The 20499-nt window shown below is 43.2% G+C and overlaps 1 protein-coding gene across 1 annotated transcript in view; it reads right to left on the bottom strand.

Moving 5' to 3' along the window:
• The window catches only part of LIX1 (limb and CNS expressed 1), a 34643-nt gene extending 17439 nt beyond the window's left edge, over window positions 1-17204 (bottom strand). The window contains exons 1-2 of the mRNA XM_035100019.3: window positions 16850-17204; window positions 5685-5848 (exon numbers count right to left, since the gene is read on the bottom strand). Coding sequence (XP_034955910.1) covers window positions 5685-5848; window positions 16850-16958 — 273 coding nt within the window. The 5' untranslated portion in view covers window positions 16959-17204. The remainder of the gene's footprint in view (window positions 1-5684; window positions 5849-16849) is intronic.
• Between the last annotated feature and the right edge of the window lie 3295 nt (window positions 17205-20499).

Below are 20499 nucleotides of genomic sequence, written 5' to 3'. Positions count from 1 at the left end.
GGTTAAATGATTTCTAACTCGCCCGCCTTGCTTTTGGCTAAAACCGAAAACTATGCGGTCTGAGTTCTGCAATTTAAAGTCCCTATTTATTTTAATCATTGCAGCAGTATAAGTATGGAATCTAGAGATTAAAGGAAGGGAATGCAAAATATCACTGGATGGAAACAGAAGGCAGAGACTTGGGGGACAACTGCATGCCTTGTAATAGCCAAGGATGTGGTTTCAGGAAGTTACCTAAGGCTAGAATGAAGGAGATGAAAACCATATGCTCATATACTTGAGGTGATGATTCTCCATGCCCAGTGAATTAAAGATCTCTGTAAATCACAATAAACTCGGGTAATGAAATTAGGCTCTTGCCAGGATGGAAATAAATAATGACATATTCTATATTAGAAACCTTATTGCATATCTCAGAAGTTTGCAGAGCTTTATATAAAAGGAGTTAAAAGCACCTAGTTAAAACATAGTTTGTACACCGTTTCCTTTTGCAGTTTTGGATCAGTCTTCAGAAGGCTGAAAGGGGCTAGGTAGTCTGCAAGTGTGGGAGGATGTGTTGCAGGCAAGGAGAAGGAAAACAACTCAATACAAATTCATAATTTTGCAATAACATCCTTGCATTGGGCAGCACTAAAAATGAAACACAGGCCCTTTCCAAAGGTTTATATAAATCACTAGGATAGATATAGAAACTAGGATATAGATAAGAGTCTGCTGCTGCATACCTGACATGCGTCTGATCACAGGAATTGTAATCTGCAGTGAGATACCTCCGTAAATATCTCTTGCAAAATTTGCCTTGTTTTCAGTACACAGATTTATTATTCCATGATAGCTGCACTGTTCTCTCTATTTCTCAGGTGAGCAGTGCGTTTGTTTTCAAATCAAGATGTTTTTCTAATGCACAGCAAGATGTCTGAACCTTGTATATACCGCAACCGGGAGGAAAGCACAGCCCTCACACAGCTAACGGGGGTGGGAAAAGTTCTTCCCCACCCATCAGCTAATGGCAACTCCACATTTTATGTGATTCTGCATTTGGAATGTAATCGCTTACATAAATGGGGAATTGCCTGCAATGCTAAGTGAAGTGGTATTTGTACATCACAAGTCCTTGTAGTCTATGCATAGCTAAAACATGTTTCTGGGGGCCCAACAAGCATTTGCTGGGGGTTGAACCAAGGCACAAAGGCTAGAAGATTCCCCCTACACGCCCCTTTCCTATGCCACATCCAATGATATATCCTGGGACTCTCCTAATCCTCTGGAGCAGCTTTTAGGGAGCACAATATCTAGACTCAGCCTAAATCATATGTTTCTTTGACAACCAGCACAGGTGCGTTCAAACTTTGACAAAGTACAGGGGATTTATCTTTATGATAGTATTGGTCAAGTGGTGGTTAAGGCACCCCCCCCAAAACTTAATCCCCATATGTAAAAAATACCTTTAAAAAGTTATATGGATTCATTTGTTGTTAATTAAAAATGTATTAAACCTATTTCACTATATTTAAATGAATAGTTGGGCAGTGACATTCCTCTTGGTAAGAAAAGCAAAAACATCTGCTAGCGTTATGAGTGGGTTGACATCAGAGTTCAACAAAAGGGGAGCCAGAAATTTATCAGATAGGCCTCAAGTTGCCCTGCTTTGCTGCAACTGGAAAGTAAAGTACTGTTTTCATGAATGGCTGTACTTGTGACATCCTGATACAAATGACATCAGGAAAATATGGAAATATTGATGCACACTTCACAAACACTAAGCATTCCTGTAGGCCAGAGGATTGCATTATTCCCTGGCCGGGGTGGGGGTGGGCAGCTCAGCTTCTTACCTGCCTGTGAAAAATCCATTAAATTTCTGCAAAATTAAAATTGCTCACCGCTTAATACTGACATTTAGCCACAAACACATAACTGAGCAATGGACAAATTGAAAAAAAGATGCCAATATCTCAACCAAAGCAAATAATAAGTTTAAAGGTATTTTATTCTCTATTCTAGAAGAAACCAGATGGGGTTCATGACTAGTAGGCTAAAGAACCAGACAAATATGGTAGTTGGTTGATTGTGCACTTTTGTTCTGTGAACTTTCTTAAGCTATCTTATAGAGCCAAGTCATTAAACTTACCAGAATTTTATGGATGGGAAGCATGCCTCTCAGGTAAAGTATCGTTGCATGCATCCCAGATTCCAAGCTGTAAGAGACTTCAGGGGCTCCTGCGCTTTCAGCACAGAGAGCAAGTCCAGCTTCTGTGTCTAACCAGCTTCCAGCTCCAGAGCGGTCTAGACAAGACTAGTTCCTGGCTTGTTGCTGTTCTATGACACAGCCTCCAGCAAGGAGATGGAGGAGAGGCCTATCCCTTCCTGAAAGAGCACCACCAGCCAGCTGTTGTCATGGCAACACATCCATATGTAATCAGCTCTTCAGATATGAAGAAGGATGCACAGCAGGCTCAGCTAGTGCCATTAACTTAACAAAGTTAAGCACTTCAGCTGTCTCTTCTACTAAAAACTCCCGTCTTACACATACAAAATCACAGGCTTCGTGAAAAACCCAGAGACATCATCCATCGCCCGCCCCACCCCCACCAGTATTGTCATGAACTGGCAGTATGATGAGGAGCAGGAAGAGGATCCCGGCAAGGGATGTAGCCAGGAATGGGATGTACCAGGGCAAGCAGGGGATGGGGAAGTAAGTGCTCAAAGGGTGATGGAAGATGGCAAGGGGATGGGGGTCAATGCACAGGAACCAGAGCAGAAGAACCTATCTGCAGAGCCAGAGGGGCCCCTGTCCCCATGGACATGGCAGGCTCTGAGGTATATGGAGCAGCGGGAGTGGTGCTCTAGGAGGCTGAGGCAGGCAAGGGCCCACAGCCCAGCTCCCTAGCTGGCTAAGTGGGGCTCTCTAGCTCTGGGAGGAGGGGTGTGATTCCTCAGCTGGAGTAGGCTCAGAACAGGTGAGGGTCACCTGCCTCATCCAGCCCAGATGCTGCAAACCGCATGCAAAGTACCAAAGGGAAGCAGAGCTGAGGTGCTGTGTCTCCTCAACTGCCCATGTTGATGGATCTTGGCTTGGATACATGCCTGGGTTTGAGTTTGACTCTGGACTGTATTCTGACTGCTGGGCTTCAGACTTGGCTACTTGGATTGACGCTGGACTGTTTCCTGACCTTTGGACTTGTGTGGCTTGACCCCTGGACTTGGACTTTGGACTTGAAATACGGACTTTCTGCCAGGGGTTCGGGACAATTCATTTGGAATCTGTATTAGACATTTCCAGTGCTTGATTCTCTACTCTTTGGAAATTCCTCTCTGCAATTAGACCCATCTGCTCCCTTTTGGCGATCTTCTGGGAGGGATCAATATACAAGACCTTTTGAGAGACCCGTCCAAAGAGAAGATGGGCTCAATCCTATGGAACTTGCCCAATGTTCTCTCGGACAGCTACCACAAGTAGAGCTAAGTTGGTATTGATGCGCAAGTATTGATAACTGAGGCTAAACATAATGGATGACCCATATGCACAAACAGCATTAAAAGTGCATTATAAGCTCTTTTGTAATGCACAAGGGAGACATTTATGTGAAATGAGTAACAGAAATGATGGTGTATTGACGTATTCGGAAATGACAGCAAACCAAAGAGAACTATTATGCAGCGATGATGGCATATAAGATAGTAAGATGTTTTTATAAAAAGCATACAGCAAATTCACCACACCACATTTAACCACAAAATCTCTCTCACATAATATTTTAAGAAGTAAAATAGAGGAAAAAATAACTTTGGCAGGCCAGTCTCACTACAAGCATTTAGAAATACATTGCAAGTTCAAGAAATTCTATCCAGTTTGAAGTAAGTCTGTTCACTGCATTTCTGAGAGCTTCCTATGCACACCAGCCACTGAAGTTAGACAGACTCTTGACACTGCCTCCCGATACATTTCCTCAGACGCTGAAAACTTTCTACAGGTTTTCTCAGAAGGGTGGGCAGGATCTGATTTCAGAACTATTTTATCTGTTCTATTTTTATTGCTTTGTACACCACTATGGTATTTCATTATGTTATAACAGTTTATAAATATTCCAGGTAAAAAAAATATTAAAAACAACCTACAGAATGCGTAGAATGAGTAACTGAAGAAAAACAGCAAGGGGCACAGATTTCAAAAGGGGACTTCTCTTGTTAAGAGTTTTCTGTTGTTTGTAAGAGTGGGATTTTTCTTGAAATAGAATGTAGAATTCTTGTTGCTCCCAATATACAGTAACACGGTGTCATGAACTGGCAGAGAATCCCGGGGGGGGGGGAAGGATCCTGGTGAGCAGTGCAGCTCGGAATGGGTCACATGGGAGCAAGGTGGAGATGGGGAAGGAGAGGTTGTAGTAATAATAATAATAATAATTTATTATACCCCGCCCATCTGGCCAGGCCTCCCCAGCCACTCTGGGTGGCTTCCAACAGGATATTAAAAATCACAAGAAAACATCAAACATTAAAAACATCTCTAAATAGGGCTGCCTAAAAGTCAGATAGTTGTTTATTTCCTTGACATCTGATGGGAGGGCGTTCCACACGGTGGTCTCCATTGCCGAGAAGGCCCTCTACCTGGTTCCCTGTAACCTTGCTTCTCATAGTGAGGGAACCGCCAGAAGGCCCTCGGCGCTGGACCTCAGTAGAAAATACTCACAGGTGACAGAGGATGATGAGGAAGCAGGGGCTAGTGCACAGGAAGCCGAGTAGCGGGACCCCTCACTAGAGTCAGAGAGGACCCTGTCCCCACGAACACAGCCGGTCCTAAGATATAGGGAACAGTGGGCAGGGCAATCCAGGAAGTGGCGGCAGGCCAGGGGCTGCAGCCTAGTCCACCAGTTGGTCAGACAGGAAAGGAGGCATGTGATTCCTCAGCTGGGGCAAGCTGAGAGCAGGTGAGGGTCAGATGCCCTATCAAGCCCAGATGCTGCAATCATCAGACACAGGATAAGAAGGAAGCAGAGCAGAGGTACTGTATCTGCTCAACTGCCCATGTTGAGGGACCTCGCCTGGGATTCTCCTTGGACCTTCATGGGTTTCTACTTCGAGATTGACTCTAGACTGTACCCTGACTACTGAACTCCTATCTTGGCTTACTTGGACTGACCCCAAACTGTGTTTCCTGGACTTGGCTTGTGTGAATTGGCTTCTGGACTTGGGACATCTTCTTGGCACACCATCTTCCAGGTAGGCCAGGGGATCAGGACACACGGTAATTCAGAGTGGAGACAGATAAGAAATTTAAAAAGGGTTGGAAATTGTTTTAGAGATGCATCATTATCTATAGTATACTCTTGTTTTGTCCCACTGATGTATCTCTTGACAGAAGGTTCCTGAAATGTCGGTGGAGGGGCCATGCAGGCCACTCTGCCTCCTTCGCCCTGATCCTTCCCATGTGTTGGATTCAAGTATCAAGGTAGAAATAAGTCACAAATGCTCAAATAAGAAGCAGCATAGCAAAACTGGCCCATATGCCCAGACATAATCTGGACATGTACATGGTGTGAAGAAAAACTTCCTTTGGTTCCAAACCAACATCATTGGTTGACCCAAAGTTCTAGTGTTATGACAGAGAGAGGGATAGTCATGATGGCAGGCCGAATTTCTTGCAGCAGAGTCCTTTTTCATTAAAATGCTTCAGCATATATTCTTACCTGAAAGTTACCAAAGCAGCTTCCTCCAGGCAGGGTAACATAACTCACAAACGGAGGCCCAGGAGAATTTAGTGACTCGTAGACCACAGTGCCTTCGCTTGAAAACACACCTCTCTGTTTCTGTTTGCTCTCCCAGAATTCCTGAAGCATTGCTACAACATTCACTGCCAAAACAGAGAAACAATCCGTTAGCAATAACCCATATTCTATATATCTCCATTTGCATGGGAATGAAACTACAGCCCTGCATTAAAAAATGATGCCTATCTTTTATAACTTTACATGGATGTAGGCATGGGAAAGAAATCTGCAAAGGAAGCCACAGATTAAATTTAGATATAAAATAAATTCATTGTTTTCCAAGGCTGAAGTCTGATGACCTAATCCACAAACTGAAAAGGTCATAGATTTTGACTGACCAAGACTAGACACAAATGGCCACTTTGTGTTGGCTTCACGGTTAATGAACTAACAATGCATTGCTCCCTTAAATACACAGCCCAGCCTCCCTTCCTGGTCTCCCTTCTGTTTGAAGAGAAGCAGTACTGCAATCCTGCCTAGCCTTGTTCAGGTGTTAAAAACATACATCACATATATATATAATAGCATGATAGAAACCAGTCATTGATCTCACCCATGTTGTCCTGGCCCCATTCCCATGCTAGCCATGTGTTGGAGAAATACACGGAATGGGTAAACCCGATAAACATGTATAGGCTCTCTTCATGACCTGGAAACTTGCACCAACATGCTCCCAACATGTCGTCAGTGGGACAGGGAGACCCGAGGATGTGATGGTTGGGGTAGAGCCAATGGGTGGAACACCACTGTCCATCTCAGGTGATTTTTCATGGAATTGGGTTGGGGAGAGAAGTGGCTTTATTTCCCCATACATGTGTGAATTCAGCAGCAAATGAGTGGGGCCCCTCCTTCAACAGATAAAGCCAGAGTTTAGAATAGAGAGGGAGAAGCAATGTTAGCCAGAAGCTTGGAGTAGGGAGCCTGGAGTTATGTGACAGAGCAGCAGGCAGAGCACGATGTTTGATGTCTGTTTGAATCCTAGACTGCACTTATGGGAGAAGCAAGACCCTCTTGGGGTGCTAATGCTGTTAATCCTTCCATCGTAGGCTCAGATTGTATGTGTGTAAATAAACCATATATCGTAAATACCCTGCAGTCTCCACTGTGCCTCATTTCCAAAAGGAAACACAGGTGAGTGCCTGGAAACCTCCTAAAATCTCACACCACTCAGAGATTGGGGTGTGGCATGCAACAATACATTGACTAAAGTCTATGTAAATCTGTGGCACAAATGTGATGGCTTGCCTCTGGCAAATGGCTGAGATGAAATGTTGATGAAAAATGTAGCATGTGAAACTACTGGTGGAGAATTAGGTCCCTAGTTGCTGTTGAAAACCAATAAATCTAGCATTAGAAGAGGATGAGGAGTTTGGATTTGATATCCCGCTTTATCACTACCCTAAGGAGTCTCAAAGCGGCTAACATTCTCCTTTCCCTTCCTCCTCCACAACAAACACTCTGTGAGGTGAGGGGGGCTGAGAGACTTCAGATAAGTGTGACTAGCCCAAGGTCACCCAGCAGCTGCATGTGGAGGAGCGGAGATGCAATCCTGGTTCCCCAGATTACGAGTCTACCGCTCTTAACCACTACACCACACTGGCTCTCATTACAATTCTTTTTTTTGCAGAAAAGGCTCAATAAGAGCCTTTATTTTGCGTCTTCCTCCAAAGTAGTGATTGGCACTCTAGAAATGCTTTCCTTTTTTTAATAGACCAGCTATACTGAAAAGCTGCTTTCTATGAGAATCATAGAATGTTAATATTGGGTTGGTCTCTCACTCAAGGACTTCTATGGATGATCTAAGTGGAAAATATAATGGCTCTGTAAAATAATAGGAATAATAAAAACTGCTTTGAGCGACCTTTCAGAAGGTCATGGAGACCCCTTTCCCCAATTAAACCAAAACTGAAAATAGAAAACAGATGGTTATCTCAATCTGTGATGGTAGAATTAAGCTTTGACACAAACTGAACAAAGGTGAAAACCCAAGCCACAAAGAAATGAATTGTTTTTCCAAATTAAAGTTGTATTCCTCCCTTGAGACCAGCAGACTTTATTAAATGCTTATTTAATGTGCTCTGCTACTTGCTGTTGATCTCTGAAAGTCATCAAAGCAATCTTGTAGATTGAAGCATGATAGGTGACCTGTTGCTTTTACATTCACCAAAGGCTTCCTCTGATATTGTTTCCTTATTCTTCCCCCCCCCCAACTTTGACTTCTGATAATATCAGAACTGGTAACATGCCTTAAAGAATTAAATCTGATACGGGGGGGGGGAACCCCACCAAACCAAAACCAGTTTAGATTTTTAGATCGGGTCTGTTAAAACAGCACCGCGCCCAGATTTACATCCATCACTCCTCTTTCCCTAATATGGGCACACATACATATGCACACAGGTCTCGTAACAATTCCATTTAAAAGCCATTAAGGGAAAGCTGATACTTAGGTTTGTTAAACCTCAACCATCTTAAACTATGAGTGTGACAGGAATTGTGGTGGTGATATCAAATTATTATACAAAGGATGTGCATAGGTTACCCATGGCATGATCCCTATGTAACAACGAAGGAAGTAAAATGGAAGCATGGGCAAAGAGAATGGCTGAGGGCCAGAGCACGTCTATGCTGTGAGTCTGTTTCTAGCTGGTCAACAAGTTTGTGCAGTAGAGGCTGGTCTATGGAGGCTGCCCACATCCAGCCATCACCTGCCTGTCTTCTTCTAACCAGGGCTTTTGTCAGCCGGAACGCACCTCCGGCACCTCTCCATTATAAGAGAACAAGGGTCATGGTGAGTTCCGGCACCTCTTTTTCTAGAAAAAAACTACTGCTTCTAACCCATCCACTGTCTGTCAGCTTCTTCTCCGCCCCCACCTTAGTCTCAGGATTGTCCTGAACTCAGCAGGGAAGAGGATGGAGACCAAACTTTTTGATGTCCTGTATCAGCTCTGGGTATCTATTATATCCAGTCTTGGCATGAAACACCACAGCACTAAAATCAGAGAAATCCTTCTGCTTGCTCTTTAAAAGGTGGCCCTAGAGCTTGTGTAGTTGGGCCGCATCCACCCACATTTAAAGCACAGGGCTTCCCCCAAGGAATCCTAGGAACCGTAGTTTGTTAAAAGTGATGGCAACTGCAGCTCTGTGAGGGATGAACTACAGTTCCCAGGATTCTTTGGGGGAGAAGCCATGTGTGTGCTTTGAATGTATGGAGACTTAATCTCCTGCACCCACCTACAAATGTGTGTCAATAGGAAATGTTTTGTTTTTAAAAAATGGAAAAAGGAAGAGGTGGGGAGGTGATCACGAGCCAACAGGGCATAGGAAATGGTCCACCATGAATGCTCCCCTCCCTACTAACAGGATCAGCTCCATACAAAGAACCTTTGTATTTCTCGATTTAAAAAAACAATCTCAGCTTTTGAGCAATAGATAGTTATGAAGGAAGGCACTAAAACAAGAATGTATCATGCCAAGATTGCAATAAACAGGACACACAGTGCCCAAAGAACTAGCAGTGCCTTTTATTTTAGAAGAGGATTATCCAAGCAGAGGTTTTGCAATCTTACTAGCAATGTGGAACAGAGCCATAAGCCTGGGAATATTTCATTGTCACAAATGACCCGTTTATAAAGAACACACACGGTAAGTATTTCCTGCTTAGTCAGTTTTATACTTTAAAAGGGCTTTCAGAAGAAGAGTTGTTTTAACTAACTTGTCAGACTATTATTAAATAACCATTTGACTGCAGAGAAATATACATTTCATATTTGGGTTTTTTAAGTTGTATTTCTTTTTTTACGTAAAGGACTATTTTTTTTGTCGCAAGGCTACTAAAATTGTCTTCTATTTCCTCAATCAATCTATGACACATAATCAGTAAAACCATATCATTTAAACAAATACCATAACTTATAGGCACACCTTCTTACAGCTGCCTCCCATTAGGGACTATAATTTAACACACACCTCGACTGAAGCTGTAAAAGTTGGGCTCAGTTTGATACATGCAGATTGTTTAAATGTGTAGGATGAGAAAGAGCAATGCCATGGGGCTGAAATAGTTATGTTACATGGATGTAAGAGATATAATATAAATTTGGTTGCCATGTTGCATTTTATAAATCAAAATGCTGTAAAATGTGCACATACCTATAACTCCCTCATACTGCTAAGACCATAAATTGGGCTAATCTGTCATTGATATGTCTCCAAGCTTCAAGGGACTCGGTTGGGTCCTGTCCCCGCTTGTTGGCTCCTGTTGGGCTTATCTGGTGGTTAACAGGGAGTGCAACATAGGGCAGCAGGGTCTAAGCTACCAGTTCAACTTCCCACATGCCTTGGAGCAACAGTACGCCAGGGGCATTGTGGGAAATGTTAATGGCAACTAGACCAGTTGACCAGTGCTGATCAGAGCACTGGGACAAGATGAAGAGGAGGAGGAAGAACTCAAGGGGTAGGGGGTGCCCAAGACGGGCCAGTAGTGGGCTCCTACTTGATACTGGGGTCCCAGGAACTCCCAAAGATGCAGGGGGCCGGCACCACCATGCTGATCTGCATATCATTATGGGACAGTTCATTATCTTCAGTGAGCACAAGTCCAAGGGCTATGAGGTACTGTAAACACAGGTGCCTCAGTGTGCTTGATCCTCAGCTTTAAGTAGTGTAAGCCTGAAGCTACAAATATACAAAGCAATTTATTGGTGGAGGGTCTGGACAAACTTGCGTATGTGGGCCTTGGGGCCATAACCACTGTCATAAATTGCCTCAGATTGCCTCAGTCTCCATGGTATTACTGTATCATATGGGAGAGAATGGGAAAGATGGAGGGCACAAGGAGAAGGGGACGACAGAGGACGAGATGGCTGGACAGTGTTCTTGAAGCTACAAACATGAGTTTGACCAAACTGCGGGAGGCAGTGGAAGACAGGAGTGCCTGGTGTGCTATGGTCCATGGGGTCACAAAGCATCGGATACGACTAAACAACAACGTGGGAGAGAGAGAGAGAGAGAGAAAACTGCTACTTACGCAAAAGATTCTTATTCACCACAACCTAAAATTTCTCATCTGTGTGTTCATTAGAAGAGTACAACCTTCCATTTGTCTGAATCATCTCTGGTCATATTCTCATCTTCCATCATCAAATCCCTCACTTCATTTCCAAACCATTCTTGCTTAGTTCCATCCCAAGGCACACCCTTCCCATCTTCGCGAGATGAAATATGAACAAGGCACTCCACAGTTCACAGGTCAATCTCTTAGCCACACCAGCGTTTTGCAAGAGATAAATCCTGAGCACTCTGTGGATGACTCCTGGAGTCCTCAGGTGTCTTTGAAGAGGACTACCGTGAACCTGTGTATCAGAACTGGGTGTACTGTTCAGTTGCTATAAAACAGTAAGGTAAAGGTAAAGGGACTCCTGACCATTAGGTCCAGTCGTGACCGACTCTGGGGTTGCGGCGCTCACCTCGCATTATTGGCCAAGGGAGCCGGCATACAGCTTCCAGGTCATGTGGCCAGCATGACTAAGCCGCTTCTGGCGAACCAGAGCAGCGTACGGAAATGCTGTTTACCTTCCCACTGCAGCGGTACCTATTTATCTACCATTCAGCATCTCCCTATTGGCCTAGTGTGCTTTACACCTCTCCTCTCATCCCTTTACAGCAGGAATGGGAAATCTGTACCCTTCCAGCTGTTGCTGGACTCTAGCTTCCATCATCAGCAGTCAGCATTCCCAATGGCCAGGGATGATGGGCACTGCAGCCCAACGAATACTGGAAGATGACAGGTTCCATATCCCTGCTATATATCAATATGGATTCAATCCTGAAACACACACCTGCTGCTTACATGTCTAATTTGCTCCTCGAAGACAAAGGAAGTGGATGCATAGTCATCCTGAGCTTGGAGCAGAGATTCCCAAACTTAGATCTCCAGGTGTTTTTGGACTACAACTCCCATCATCCCTAGCTATCAAGACCAGTGGTCAAGGATGGTGGGAATTGTAGTCCAAAATTAGCTGAAGACCCAAGTTTGGGAAACACTGGCTTAGAGTATAGTACTGTTTCATCAGATAAGTTCTAGCCCCAATAAGAATATTAGTACCACTAGAACAGCTGAAAGAGTTGCGTGAGATTGCTGATTAATGAAGGCAGTCAAATGAGGGCCAGACTTTTCTTCTGGGATGGAGAACCTGTGTCTCAGGATGTTGCTGAACAACAACTTCCAACATTCCTGGCCATTTACCATGCTGACTGGGGCTGATGGGAGTTGAAGTCCAACAACTTCTGAAGAACCACAGGTTTTCCAGCCTTGCTCCACTCATTGCCTCTAAACTGATTTCTGAATAATCCACTTATGTTTCTACTTTCCTGGCTTCCCCTCTCTGGAGGACTTGAGTTGAGGTCCTGAAGCTTTTCCACTGTCCTCAGCTTGAGGCAGTTATCAGTGATTTATTCCTAGATCCTTGGTGTAGCTGTTGAGCATCAGCGTGAGGTCTCCTGGTGGTGGCCTTGAGGATCATGTTATTTCAGAAGGGGGTCTTGGCTCCCTGCCTGTGCAGGCCTCTTGCCAAAGACAATTTCAAAACTAGCATTAGGACCCCTGAAAAAGGAGTTTCATGTGTCCTGAAATTGGCCCAGGCGCTCTCATTTGTGCATTTCAAGTACTGTTCTGATCCCAAGATGATTAATAAAACAATAAATATGAAGAATGATGGTGGCCATGCTAATTCTAGAAAAATCCATAAAGACTGTGGTCATCAGACTGCCATTTGACGAGGCCACAGAGATTTGTTTGTGGTTTTTACAGATTATGTAATTGGCCTACAAACAAGGGTAGACCTGGAATTATTGTAAGGCATAATTCCCTTTCAGTTTGCAGAAAGCCAAACCACTGAGAAATTGAAATAGCCTTTGAGTGGAGGGTTCACGAATCTGTAGGTTTCTAACCTGTTTTTAATTCAGTCACCTCTGGCTGACCTTGGAACAACTTGAGTCGACCGTAACACATAAGCACGAATAGCTCGAAACACTGAAAGAGCACTCTGTCCATGTGTCCCACCTCCCTGTGACAAATGGATCTGGTCTGTAGCTGGTTCAGGCCTCTGAAAGGGCTTTCTGAGCAATGTTTTGGGCCTCTGGCTGCTTGAAGGACTATATCCTTGCTTCTGTGAGTGAGCTCTTGCAGGGGCAGGTTAGTGTTCCACACTTGCCCCTTTTTACCTAATCTGGCCTGGTTTTGTGATATTAAATATGCAGTACATTTTAGCTGCCCCTCCTTTTTTTTTTGTAAAAAATGAAGGAACTGCTCATCAATTGTATTATGCATTTCCTCTCTCATCTCCAAAGCAATTGTCTCAAATAATTCAGAAAAATGCAAAGATTGTAAAGGGCTGATCGTATAACCGCTTCATGATGAAAATAAGCTAAGGGCTGTATCCAGTGCTAGGCAATGCCCCTGCAGATGTCCTTTTTTATTGCTCACTCATGATGATTTATGCTCATGATGCTATCAGGGCGGTCACACACAACCCTGCATTCCATACTTTTTTGTACCTCCCAATTGGTGCATATCCTGTAGCTTCTTGCTGAAATCCAATTAAATTTTCATACCACCAATGTTCTGGGCACACACACACACACACACACACACTATATATATATATATATATATATATATATATATATATATATATATATATATATATATATAGGTCCTGCTTTTGTTGTGCTGTGGTCTTCCAGCCAGCAATAATATGGTAGCATTGGGGAACCATCACGGAAGTAACAAAGCAGAATAAACCCACCATTATTATTATGACAACTATATAGTGCAGAACACACCTGCCATAAAACACCAGTTGAGAGCCCCTTCCCACTGAAATTGATGGGCACTACTAATTTAGGTCCATTAATTTCAATGGGTTTACTCTGAGTAGAACTGAGTTGCATAGAACCCCAAGTCCTTTGAGATTCCCCAGAATCAATCTTCCCTTTTACTGTTGTCTAAGGGTGCTCATGTCATATCTGTAATGCTGCAGCACTGAACAAGGCTTGGCCATGAGGTCCTTGGTGGTCAGATCATGTAACTGCGGTGTTATCTTTCTTTTTAAAATAGTATAACAATGTGCTGCTTGCTTCCTTTATGGCTGGGATTGGGAACTGTGATCGCCAGTTGTCGTTGGATTCCAGCTTCCATGAGCCTCAGGTAGCAGGTCAGGGATGATGGGAATTGTAGTCCAACAAGATCTGGAGGGACACAGGTTCTCTGTTCCTACTTTAAGAGATTTACAGAGCAATCCCACTGCACAAAGTGTACTTGGAATTAGTTCCATGACTATCAAAGGGACTTCTTCCCAGGTGATTAGGATAACATAACAACCTAATAATATCTGGTCTTCAGTGGTGATATGAATAGAACTCACAAATTGTTTCCCTCTGTCTTATGGAGCTAGAAAATGCTATTGACCAGGCAAAGTAAGGCTTCTCATCTGGTTTCCTGTTTGTAACAACATATCTCCCTTAAACATTGATACTGAAACGGCATCTGGTATATGTATTCAGTGCATTTTAAGTTCAAATATTAGCTTGTTCAGGACAGAATTTGGCATTTCAAGTTCAGTCTTGCTTATAGTGTGGTGGTGATATCGCCAAGGTTGCAGGTTTGATCCTCGTATGGGACAGGCAGCTGCATATTCCTGCAACGCACTAGATGATCCTCTGTGTCCTTATAAACTCCATGACTCTACGAAACTCAGTTTGACTCCCACATACATTTCCAAAGGGGCAGGAAATATGCAGAAAGGCAGCATATGATACGTCTGCCCTGATCATTAAGATAGTGCCATGAAACTTGTTGTGCGTATGTGATTTTACATAAACCTCCGTTTCATGTTTGAATACTGGTAAGAATGACTCCGGGGGAGGGGGGGGAGGGGGGAACAGTTTGGGAAAGCAAAGGGCTGGCAAATACCACAATTGTAGGGACAAGGATTTAATCCATATAGGACCTTATATACTGAAACTGCTGGGAAAGTGAAAGAGAAATATAAGCAGCCTTTGGGACTCATGTAGATAATAGGGGGAATAGAACTCTTCTAAATAAATAACATAATATATGTATAAATACTACTACTACTGCTACTACTAATATACATTTCTCAAGGTGATGTAGAAAATATAATAAGCACAGCCATAAAACCATTAAAGACAACACAGAAAAGAACAGCAAATTAATGTAAAAAACAAGACCCTACAAACCCATGGCAGACACTTATATTGAAAGTAAGGCTTCTGAAACACTGATTTAATGAAGGTTCATCCTCTTCTACATTAAGGGGGACTGATAGCATTCAGCTGGCTAAAGTCTGTTAACAGGATGCAATATATTCAATATATTCTAGTGGAAGAACTAATTTTTTTAATGGTTAACCCCACTTTGTGATAAGATTCCATTGAAAATGGTATTCCAGCCTCATGTGCTTTTCTTTCTTTATTGTAGCCATTCTTCCAGCCCACAAATCTGTGGGTGGTCACGATAACTTTGTCTGAGAGGCCAGTACATACATTTTCAATCAAAACCTTGTCAGATGATCTTCAGGAATCTGCCACAATGGGAGGGGAGGGGGGGGAAGTTCCCCACCTTTTCTAGATCAAATCCTTTGTGCTTGTGGGATGTATCTGCCTCCACAAGGTTTGTTAACTGCTGCTTAATGTGGGACTGATGCAATGGCACTGAGTTTTCCTTCTGGGTGGCCTCAGGAGCTGTATTTGTGTTTATCTGTCTAACTCTTGATTTCTGTCAAACTATGTATGGAATAACTGATACACAACTTCCCTCTCTCGCCAGCTGCTTATTTAAAACCATTCATCCCATGCTCCTTTTGAAAGAACGCAAAGGGCTGAGGAAGTTGCTAACTCTTACCATAGCTCCTGACAAAGAAATTAAGCAGATACTTTCGAAGAGTGTCTCCCCCATAGTGCCACAGAGTGTAATATAGATAGTAATAAACTTTCTCTGTGAAATGTTGCCCAACAAAGGCAGCCGAGTGATTTTTCTACAATGTGACTGAGTAATTTAGACTAATATTACAATTTTCACAAATTATGAAAAAGCAACGAACTGAACAAAAAAAAAAAACATGGTGATGGAGAAGGTGAGACTACATTATTATTAGTCTGATTCATCACGGTAAATTTTGGGGAATTTTCAAGTTGGTTTCCTCTTTAATATATAAGAATTTTCTCTTCCAAGCACAGAATCAAGAGATTTTGGGTTGCATTCTGATGCCCTCTCTTATATGAATTAACACCTTGTCCTACAGAGATCACAGAGGGAGCCATAAACGAAGCTTTAACTAGAAAGTAAGCAGTCTCTGCTTAATGTTGAGGCAGCAAATCGAAGCTGTTTTATAATGCAATTGCATGCATGTCTACTCAAAAGTAAGTCCCACTCAGTGCTTACCTGCAGTCAAGTGCGTACAGGATTGCAGCCTGAGACAATGAGAACTTCTTGGAACTTAATTTAAGAGACTTTGATACAAATTCTACTGAACAAACAGGCTCAGTATTTATAAATAGGATTGTTTTCAGATGCAGTTTGAAGTGTGCATGTGACTTGCAACTAGCATTATCCCTACAAATAAATAGCACGTGAGTTACGGTGAAAGAACATATGTAAATCTTACCTGTATATAGGTACAACTGTAAACGGTAAACAGTTTAGCATGTTTTCAGGCAAAACTTTATTAAGCATATAATCAGACTCTTCTAGGATTTGAAGTGTGTACGTATAGTACATTATTCTGTGATTGCAAATATAGTACTCAATCCCCCCCCAGAGTTTTACTGCTACACACCCTACACATATCTACTCAGTAGTAAGACCCACTGAGTTCCCTTGGGCTTACTCCCATGCCAATGAGAATCGCAGCACTAACTCTTGCAGGAAAAAAATATATTCATAAACATCACACACACAGAGAGAGAGCAGAGCATTTGATGGGCTGATCTATACAACACCCCTGTTACAGGTTTCTGTCTGAGTCAAATGAAAAGTCCAGGAACTTTGTTTTGGTACTTACAGTCTTTAAATGCAAGTGCAGGGTCTCTGTGAGGCAGGACTTGGGAGATTATATGCTGTAGAGATTCCAAGGTTCTGTCCATTTTGGGCTGCCTTCTTGCAGACTGCATCCACAAAGTGTCCACCACATGCCTGAATTCTTCCAGCCCTGTCCTGAATTTATGCAGCTCATTGATGAACTGGATTACCAAAGAATCTCCCTCCGCATCTGCCAATCAGACACTGCCCAGATTCAAAAGACCCTTCAGGGGGTCCTCCTCCCCAACTGGCTTATCTTTGTTGTAGGCTGAGCTAATTAGCTGGGGAGGCTGGTTGACAGGCTCCTTCCTCCTTGCTTTTTTCCTCTGTTAAACACACCCACCTACTGGCTAGCTGGAGAAGCAAAGCATGCGAAAGACATTCCTCTCTTCATCCTGACATTGACTGAAGCTGCTGAAGCAGACAGTGTTGGACTTTCTGCTGACTTCATAAGAATCCACCTCCACTGTTTAAAAAAATAATAATAATTGAGGGAAAGGGAAATGAGAAGATTAATATGGGATAGCTCGATGATGTCTTTCTTTATGTATTGCTTGAAGGGCTGTCTGAGGACAACCCTTTTTTTGATGGTCAAAGTTCTATTTAAAGATAAAGACGGGAGAGTAGGAGCCTCAAAGTTTCACAATAGGGACGTGGGTGGCGCTGTGGTCTAAACCACTGAGCCTCTTGGGCTTGCCAATCAGAAGGTTGGCGGTTCGAATCCCTGTGATGGGGTGAGCTCCCGTTGCTTTGTCCCAGCTCCTGTCAACCTAGCAGTTCAAAAGCACGCCAGTGCAAGTAGATAAATAGGTACTGCTGCGGCGGGAAGGTTTCACATAAATGGCTAGTCCCTGTGGAACAGACTGAGCAGACACTCAGGTCACCTGTGGAGAGTCTGCCCCAGTCAGATAAGATGTACAGTGGTACCTCTGGTTGCGAATGGCATCCATTCCGGAGGCCCGTTCGCAACCTGAAAAGGCTACATCCTAAATAGCTGCGTCTGCGCACGTGCGCGACGCAATTCGGCACTTCTGCGCATCCGCAAAGCGCAATTCAGCGCTTCTGCTCATGCTCGCAAGTTACGGATGCGCCGAACCCGGAAGTAACCCGTTCCGGGACTTCTGGGTTCGGTGCGTCCATAACCCGAAAAGACGCAACCTGTAGTGGATGCAACATGAGGTATGACTGTATTCTATTTAAATTATAGGAATTGTTTCTAAGCTTACACCTCTACATTATCAGGTAGTAGTGGTAGTAGTAGTAATAATAATAATAGTTTTTATGCCACCCATCTGGCTGGGTTACCACAGCGACACTGGGCAGCGTCCAACCAATTAAAACACTAAGACACCAAACTTTTAAAACTCCCCTATACAGGGCTGCCTTCAGATGTCCTCTAAAAGTCAGGCAGTTGTTTTATTTCCTTGAAATCTTATGGGAGAGCATTCCACAGGGTGGACGCCAATATCGAAAAGGCCCTCTTCCTGGTCCCCTGCAACCCCACTTCTTGCAATGAGGGAACCACCAGATGGCCCTTTGAGCTGGACCTCAGTGTCTGGGCTGAACAATGGAGGTGGAAATGGTCCTTCAGGTATGCAAGACCAAAGCCATGGTGCCCAATTCACAACAATTTGTGTTCTCTCTTGTGATGATATATAAATGGTCACCCTAATATGGGACCCCATACTGGCTTTAAAGCAGTAAATAGGTTTGATTAAAAGGAGCACAGAGGATCAAAGAGCCTGTTATCCTTCAAAAATAGATGAGCAGGACACATTCTAAGCAGAGGTGTCAAGGAAGGGCAGGGCCACCCAGAAAAGCAGTCATGACTATCTTCATTTCAGAAATAGGGGGACAAGGGTGGTGTGCGCAATCCTCTAAAGGGCAGCCGGCAGCCCCTGCACCCAGCCTGGTGTCAGTCCTGGTAACTGCAAGGCATTAATCTTACAATAAAAAACAGCATGCATGAATTTATAAAACCCTTTCTTGCTCTGTAACACCAGTGGCTCTTGTTGGTACCATCTAATGTTAAGCTATTAGGATTTACCAGCATGTACCCTTCCTCAATATCAGGTGCTCTTTAAGCACTTCCACCATTTTTTTATGGGTACAGGGCCAGATGTTAGCCCTGGGATTTCTTCATAACGTTACGACAACATTGGACAAGATCCAATATTAGTCATACTCAGACTAAAAAAACGAGTCTACTCTGTGTGTCTTATTTGGATGTCACCCATTATTGTAGAGAAGTGAAAAAGTGTAGTTAGGGGGTGGATGGATCAAATTCGAAACGTTTGCTTTAATATAATGCTGGAAAACCTACTTCCATGAATATGATTTCACCCATTTGCAGTGTTTTGTGAACTATTAGTGTTAGTTCGCATATTGTTATGAGGAAAGTTTCTAAGGCTGAAATCCCATGCACACATAATTCTGAGGTAAGTCTGGTTCAACTCAGTAGGACTTCTGAGTAAGCGAGGAGCACACAGACAGCACAGTTGATGCAGATACTATTCAAAGAAATAATGTGACCAGTCCCTGCTAAAATGAACTGACCTACGCTAATGGTTTGGACCTGAGAAAATTGCTTTAACTGCCTCCGAATTTGAAATTTGTTCTCCAGTAATGTATATGGAGGTTTACACAGGTCCCTGCCCAAGCATCTTGTAATCTTAAATTTCATTCATGGGAAAGAGAGCAGAAGGAAAGTGGAAGAAAGGGCAATGTGAACAAATATAGTAGCACGTGTTTACTTAGTCCTTGGGTTGTAGACTAAGGCAAGGTTAGGCGACCTCTGGCCCTCCAGAGGTTGTGGACTACAACTCCCATAATCGCTGAGCACTGGCCATGCCGTCTGGAGATGTTGGAGGTTGTTGTAGTTCAACAGGTGCAACAATATAAATTGTGTAAAGAACTGTATTGTAGCCTGCGCATAGGGTCACTTCACCCTTATGACAACTAAGACAACACAAAATGGCTGACCACGCCAAGCCATATCCTGTCCAGACTCTGTGGAAGAGTTAGGAAGTGCATAAAACTTTAGGGTAGGGGTTTAAGATGCTAGCTTCCTCCATCCCAGACTACTGGCCGAGCTGGCTGGGGCTGCTAGATACTGGGAATCCAACACTACTTGAGTGCTTGGAATGTTTTTTTATTTATTTAAAAAACACACACCTCGGGGAACAAAAACATCCCAAATAATCCCAAAAAATCAGGAGCCGTCTCTCAAATCAGTATGATTACATGGACCAACCGCCTGTATGAGGCTTCCTGACAGACTCTTACCTTTGTATACTATTTTTAAAAAACAAATGAGGAAAGAGCTTCTGCCCATTTTGGCAATGTTCACCTCTCTGTAGGGAGGTTTAGTAACATCTGCAGATGGACTATTTCTTAACCGAGGTAAGGAGGGAAAAAAATGACACCTGTTCCTGATTTTCTCCTTTCAATTCAGTTACAAATATCAACCAGGGTGGTAGGGCAGCAAACGTAGCTGACAGCTTTTATTCCCGTATAGCTGAAAGTCAAGTAATATACACAATATTGTATCAGCAGATACAAGAGTCTGTAGTATTTTTGTGGCGCTTGTATGACCAGTTACGAAAAACACTGTTAAGTGCATCCATTAAAAAT

This window comes from Zootoca vivipara, chromosome 10 (assembly GCF_965207765.1).
Source record: "Zootoca vivipara chromosome 10, rZooViv2.hap1.1, whole genome shotgun sequence".
Classification (NCBI taxonomy): Eukaryota; Metazoa; Chordata; class Lepidosauria; order Squamata; family Lacertidae; genus Zootoca; species Zootoca vivipara.
Note: the sequence above shows the minus strand (reverse complement) of the source record. Positions and strands in the feature narration are given on the sequence as shown.